This window comes from Myotis nattereri (assembly GCF_964212035.1).
Source record: "Myotis nattereri genome assembly, chromosome: 20".
In the NCBI taxonomy this organism is placed as follows: Eukaryota; Metazoa; Chordata; class Mammalia; order Chiroptera; family Vespertilionidae; genus Myotis; species Myotis nattereri.
The window spans coordinates 4,339,538-4,346,616 of record NC_138096.1 but is presented as its reverse complement, the minus strand read 5'-3'; the positions used below and the strand labels follow the sequence as shown (position 1 = coordinate 4,346,616).

General features: G+C 59.0%; 1 protein-coding gene across 1 annotated transcript; it reads left to right on the top strand.

The window, feature by feature from the left end:
- Window positions 1–1,345: 1,345 nt before the first annotated feature.
- Window positions 1,346–4,143, top strand: IRF2BP2 (interferon regulatory factor 2 binding protein 2; the record flags this gene model as incomplete). The annotated part of the gene is made up of 2 exons (XM_081114629.1): window positions 1,346–2,354; window positions 3,038–4,143. The coding sequence occupies 2 exons, from the start codon at window positions 1,346–1,348 to the stop codon at window positions 3,754–3,756; spliced, it is 1,728 nt and encodes a 575-aa protein (XP_080970755.1). The 3' UTR covers window positions 3,757–4,143.
- Window positions 4,144–7,079: the final 2,936 nt, after the last annotated feature.

The window sequence follows — 7,079 nt, the reverse complement described above, 5'->3', positions numbered from 1 at the left end:
GGGCCTGCAGGAGCCGGGCGTCGGGGGCGGGGCCTGGGCGTCGGGGGCGGGGGCGGGGCCTGCGCAGTGACGCGACACGCTGGCCGCGGCCGGGCCCCTGGAATGTGCGTGCGCGCAGGGAGGCCGCCAGCGCCGCCGAGTCACGTCCGCGCGGAGCGTGCGCACTCGGCGGCGGCGCACGCGGGCTCGGGCCCTGCGCCCACGTCATGCGCCCGCCTCGGACCTACATAAGAGGCCAGGCGCCGGTCCCGCGAGGACCGCGCTGGGGAAGCGGGCGGACGGGGAGCTCGCTCTGCGCCCCCGCCTTCCGGAAGGTCCCAGACTAGGGGACAGTCTCCTGGGTTAGGAAAACTTGGGGTCCCGCGGCGTGTTCCCCCCAGACCCTTAAGACACACGCGAGTGTAAAGCACCCCCCAACAGTCCAAGTGCAACTCCTAACACCCGGGAGCCACGCTGCCTCCGGACAGGGTGACAACCAAGGCACAGAGTGGCCTCCCTTTTAACACACGGGATGATTCGCACGATCTCCCCCAAACTGGCCGGGAGGGGAGGGCGCCCCGACTGCGTGGTCGAGGTCCCCGGCGGCGGGAGACACGCAGCCCGCGCGGAACGGGCTCTCCCGGCGGCACCCGGTCTGCGCGCGGGGGCGGGGCGGACGCGGGGGCGCGCGGGGCAGGGCGCGCGCGCGCACGAGGGGAGGAGAGGGGGGCCGCCCGCGCAGGCGCCGTGCGGGGCTGTCGAAGAATCGAGCCCGTAGAAGTGGAGCGGCGCGGCGGCAGCTCGGCAGCCCCGGCGGCGGCGCAGCGGCGGGCAGAGCGCTGAGCGCGCGCTAGAGAGCGGCGACGCCCGGAGCGGAGGGAGCAGCGCGGCGACCGGGGCCCGCACCGTCCGCCCGCCCGCCTCCTCGGCGCGGCATGCCTCGCCGCTCGGGCTGAGCCTGCCCCCGCGGCCGCCCCCCGGCCCCCGCCCCCCGGCCGCCCCGCACTCCGCGCCCGCCCGCCTCCGCCGCCGCGACCTGCTGCGCTCGTCCGCGCCCGCGCGGCCCGTCTTCGCTCCGGTCTGGAGGCCCGCCGTCTCGGCCGAGCCGCCGCCGCCGCCGCGCCCGCCGCCCGCCCGCGCCCGCCGGGGGGCCGTGCTGCCGCGCCTGCAGCCGCTCGCCCCGCGCCCGCCGCCCCTCGTGCCGCGGGGGCGCTGCGCGGGCGCCGATCCCGCGCGGGCTCTGCCTCCGCCGCCGCCCCTGCGGCCGCCGCCGCTGGTGGGGGAGCCGCGGGGTTGGGGGGGCCGGAGGGCGCGCGCGGGGCCGGCGGCGAGCGGCAGCGCCCCCTCCCCGGCGGGCGGCGCGGACATGGCCGCGGCGGTGGCGGTGGCGGCCGCGTCCCGGCGCCAGTCCTGCTACCTGTGTGACCTGCCCCGCATGCCCTGGGCCATGATCTGGGACTTCACGGAGCCCGTGTGCCGCGGCTGCGTCAACTACGAGGGCGCCGACCGCGTCGAGTTCGTCATCGAGACGGCGCGGCAGCTGAAGCGGGCGCACGGCTGCTTCCCCGAGGGCCGCTCCACGCCCGGCGCCGCCGCGGCCGCCAAGCCGCCGCCGCTCTCGGCCAAGGACCTGCTGCTGCAGCCGCCGCAGCTCGGCCCCGAGGCGGCCCGCGCCCCGCAGGCGCTGGAGCGCTACCCGCTGGCCGCCGAGCGCCCCCCGCGCCTCGGCCCCGACTTCGGCGGCGCCCGCTCGGCCGCGGGCCTGGCGCAGCCCCCGACGCCGCAGCCGCCGCCCGTGAACGGCATCCTGGTGCCCAACGGCTTCTCCAAGCTGGAGGAGCCGCCCGAGCTGAACCGCCAGAGCCCGACGCCGCGCCGCGGCCACGCCGTGCCGCCCACGCTGGTGCCGCTCATGAACGGCTCGGCCGCGCTGGGGCTCGGGGGCCGCGCCGCCGCCTCGCTGGTCGCCGTGTCGGGCCCCGCCGCCGGCCTGGGCTCCGCGCCGCCCGCCGAGCTGGGCGTGCACAAGCGGCCCGCGTCCGTGTCCGGCTGCGCGGTCACCGAGCACGAGGCGCGCGAGGCGGCGGCGGCCGGCGCCAAGGAGAAGGCGCCGCCCGCGCACCGCGGCCCGGCCGACAGCCTGGCCCCCGCCGCCGGGTCCGCCGAGCTGGGCGCCGAGGCGGCGGGCAAGGGCCGCGCGCCCGGGGAGCAGGACTGGGTGGCCCGGCCCAAGACGGTGCGGGACACGCTGCTGGCGCTGCACCAGCACGGCCACGCGGGCGCCTTCGACAGCAAGTTCAAGAAGGAGCCCTCGGCGCTGAGCGCGGGCCGGCTGCTGGGGTTCGAGGCCAACGGGGCCAACGGGGCCAAAGCAGGTAGGGGCGGCCGTGGGGTGCGGTGGGGGACCCCGGGGAAGGGGGACCCGGGGCCGTGGCGCAGGGAAGGGGGGGGGCGGATCTTTCCATTCACATCTGCCCCAACCCAGAAACAACAAACAGCCAACTTCCTGCGCGCCCCGGGGCGGGCGGGCGGAACCAGCGCGCGGTGGCAACGTGTTCATGTGCTGAAGCAGCACAACAGAGATGAGTCAGGCGGGGCTGCAGGGCCTGACGCAGGGTTTCCTTCCCCAGTTCCCCAGCAATGCGTTCTTGGATGGGAGCAGCGGGGAGGGGGGGGGGGGACACCCCACCTTCAAACCCCCAGGCAACAGGTCAAGCCAGGGACATGTGTGCAATGCGTAAAAATAGGCAGGCGTCTGTGGGCCAGTTTCGGTGGCTTTTTAAAGAAACTGCTAGGGAGCCAGCCCCGTGAGCATGGGTGTTTTAAGTTGCACGTGCATTTAAAACTTACATGGGTTTTTATATACAGATATGTATATATATATATATATATATATATATATATATATATATATATATATATATGCAGGCTTTCACAGAGCAGGCAGAGGTGCATTAGGAAGAGATCCTTTTCCAAGTGTGTGTTCATTTATTTTTCTCTTCTCTCCCCCCTTTCCCCCCCCCTTTTTTTTTCTTTTCTGTTTGCTTGTGGTTTTCAGTGGCAAGAACAGCAAGGAAAAGGAAGACTTCCCCAGAGCCGGAAGGAGAGGTCGGGCCCCCGAAGATCAACGGGGAGGCCCAGCCGTGGCTGTCCACGTCCGCGGAAGGGCTCAAGATCCCCCTGAATTCGACACCCTCGTTTGTGTCTCCGCCGCCGCCCACAGCCTCGCCCCATTCCAACCGGACCACCACGCCGCCCGAAGCTGCCCAGAACGGCCAGTCCCCCATGGCAGCCCTGATCCTAGTAGCAGACAATGCGGGGGGCAGCCATGCCTCCAAAGATGCCAACCCGGTGCACTCCACCACCCGGAGGAATAGCAGCAGCCCACCCTCTCCGTCCTCTATGAACCAAAGAAGGCTGGGCCCCAGGGAGGTGGGGGGCCAGGGGGCCGGCGGCACCGGAGGACTGGAGCCCGTGCACCCCGCCAGCCTCCCGGACTCCTCCCTGGCGGCCAGCGCCCCCCTGTGCTGCACCCTCTGCCACGAGCGCCTGGAGGACACCCACTTCGTGCAGTGCCCGTCGGTCCCTTCCCACAAGTTCTGCTTCCCTTGCTCCAGACAAAGCATCAAGCAGCAGGGGGCCAGCGGGGAGGTCTACTGCCCCAGCGGGGAGAAGTGCCCCCTGGTGGGCTCCAACGTCCCCTGGGCCTTCATGCAAGGGGAGATCGCCACCATCCTGGCCGGAGACGTGAAAGTGAAAAAAGAGAGGGACTCGTGACTTCCCGGTTTCGGAAAAACCCGATGGCTATCCTTAACGAAAACTGCTTGAACTGTATATATATAATCTCCACATATATATATTATATATATATATATCCAAGACAAGGGAAATGTAGACTTCATAAACATGGCTGTATAATTTTGATGATTTTTTTTTTGAATACATTGTGTTTCTATATATATATTTTTTTTGACGACAAAAGGTATGTACTTATCAAGGCATTTTTCTTCTTTTGTTAACGTTATTAGCCTATCTCTGTGCTTCATTATCTTGGTGACAGTGACCGGTTCCATGTAGGCTGTGACTTGCGCTGCTTTTTTAGAGCACTTGGCAACCCCCCCCCCCCCCAACTGCTTCTAGCTGTATTTGTAATGCACTTACTTTAAAAAGAAGAAAAAAAAAAAGCCAAATACATTTTCTGACGTTGTGAGATTGCCTTACTGTCCGTTATTCCTTGTGGCTGGCTCCTGTCGCAGGCCGGAGGCCAACTGGTGGAGAAGGAAAGGAAGTGAGCTGGCAGGGGCACCCTTGCGAAGTGGGCACACCACTGGGCAACCTCACCAAGTGACCCCCAAAACACTGTCGCCTGAAAGGAACAGGAAAATAGATTTTTGAGTCCGTCTGTGTTTTGTTTTTCAAGTTCAGTTGTTGGGACATTGAGGACTGCCTGGGAGTTGCTGCTGAGAGAATTTGGGGGACGGTGTGGTTTCGAGGGAGACTTTTTCTTGATTTTTAAGGCAAAGTTGACCACTGCTCACTGCCCACGCAATCAGTTGTAAGATTCTCATGCTGCGTGCTAGTCGGTTACATAAGACACAGTCGGGTGACGGAGGGTGGTGACGGGGTGCAGATGGCACTGCCATCTTTGAGCGGGGCCTGGTTCTGCCCCGAGCTCTGTTGTAAACACCCCGAGCTCTGTTGCTGCCAGCGCCTTGGCCTTTGGAAAGAGTTGCAATAGGAATTCCAGAGTCCCCGTGAACTTGGAGATGGTGGGGTTGGTTTCGTTTCTGTTTCGTGTTTTGTTTTGTTTTTATCATTGACCTGTAGCGCTGTGGCTGTGGCTAGCGTCACCTACACCCTGTCTCTTGCAAGTGCTGAGTGCAGTCATGGTGCAGTGACAGCCACTGCACAGGGTGCTGTTGCCAGGACTGCCAGGGGCCATGTCAGTGACAGCCCAGCTGCGGGTGGAGGACAGGCATTTCCTCTTACCTGTGGAGTGAATAATAACAGTTCTCTGGGGGGGTGGGGGGGGGAGATAAACTAGTGAAAATTAAAAGGTTTTCCATAACAGGTCCCACCTCTCCCTACTCTCTTCAGAAGCCTTTTGTAAACTAATTTCTTTTGATGACTGTTTTGCATCAGGAAAATGATGTTTTTAAACCAATAAATCATCAGCTGTGGTAGACATAGTTGTCTCGAGCGATGCTGGTTTTTCTTTTGTGTTGTTCTCACATCCACGGGAGCACGATTCTAAGTCCTTTGATGTTCAGGTGTGTGTAACTTGGCCCTAATATCAGGCTGAATCATCGTTTTCAAGGTCTGTTGCAACGTAACGTGGTGTATCGTTCACAACCCAGCTTTTGTTTGCATTTGAAAACAGATTGTTACCCACTTGGGGTTATTTTTCAGTTCTGTGTTTTGTCTTTCGAAAAGTGCTCAAAAAGATTTTTCTTAATGGTCGGGTTATTAACACTTGAAAATCAGATACTGCGCCAAATACAGTCTTTTTCGTAGTGTTTTTAATGAGTGCACTTATTAATGCTGTGCAAATTCATGTTCCTAGTCATTGTTAGATGGCCCACAGACTTGCATGATTAACCAGTTTCTTTTTTTTTTTTTTTAATTGGAGTAGCTATGACTCAGATCCAACTGGTTTCTCTTATGTAATGTACACAGGCAGACAAGTCTGTTTTCCATGCCCATAAGAGACGTGTAAAGAATTCAACCATTATGGTCTGTTGTATCCATGTGTATCTAGGCACTTTATTCTAAACTGGAATTTGACCTCGTAGATGTTACACGTTGATCCGTCATTTGACCTAATTGGTGGGAGCTTATCTGTATGTTTTGCAATCTTAGCACAGATAGCTTTTCCAAAAAGAATGATCTAGAACCCTCCTGCTGTTCTGTATACATCTGTCCAGCTGTGGAAAAGACTGCCTATGGTTTTTCTCTGCTGATGGTGAAGTGGGAAGGACGCAAACAGCTTTACAGAACTGTGTGTGGAGGTTCCTCCTGTTAAAAAATAAGATTTGCATGCGTCCGCCTGGCCCCTGGGTGGCCTCGATGGGAGACTGGCAGCTGGAAAGTGTTGATCGGGGAGGGTGATTTTTCTGGCCTTACGTGAAAAAGTTGACATTGGGACAGGGGTTTGATCTGTTGTTGTACCTGATGACAGTATGGTTTTCCACAGCTGGATAAAACGCCTGAAAGCTGCTTACTGTACATGGGCAGTATCAGATTTCAGATCCTAATGTTTCAGCTGTGCTTTTAATACTCAGAATATTACGGGATGGGCATCCTGGCTTCCCCCCCCCCCCCTTTTTTTTTTTTTGCTTTCCCGACTTACAGGATTTCACACATGTATTCTTTCATGTGGCCTCACGTTAAAAGTTATGGGAACGAACACGTGGTTTACAACTTTTACTATATACCCTTTCCTTGGCCACCAAGTATTTTAAAAAGTGTGCCACCTTTTAACCTTAACTTTTTTTTTTTTTAAGTGGAAGGTGATAACTTTTTCTATATATGATGCAACTTATGTCAAACCGAAGTGAGTGTAATCTCAGCTATGAACATGATTATATTTTAAACAATCACGCTGTGGAAATATCACCTGCATTCTGTCATGTGTCAGATTTACAGTACTTTTTTTTTTCTCTCTCTCTTTAAACGTTTAGCATTAAATAAAAATAAACTTGGGAGCACTGAATATTTTCCGAGGCCTTTTTTTAAGCTTTTTTAAAAGTAAGGTTAGAAACGGCTGTTGCTTTCATCACGCATGGCAGTAGGGCTCAAGGGTGTGTGGGTTAGGGGTCGGGGTTTGGCTGGAACTGAGGGTAGGAAAAAAAAAGAGGGGGAGGGGGGCCAGGAACTGGGGAAAGGGCCACTGGATAGAGGACCCAGAGCCAGAAAACGCTTGTTTATGGTTGAGCTTGCAGCGAGCCAGCGGGGCTGCAAGAGCAGGTTGGAAAGGGAAGGCAGTGACGACATCGCAGACGCTGTCAGGACATGGAACTGCTCGCTCTCTGGAAAGCTCTGGAGGAAAGTCGCCCTGTGGGGCCAGATGAAATGCACTTGAAGGCCAAAGAGAAAGAAAA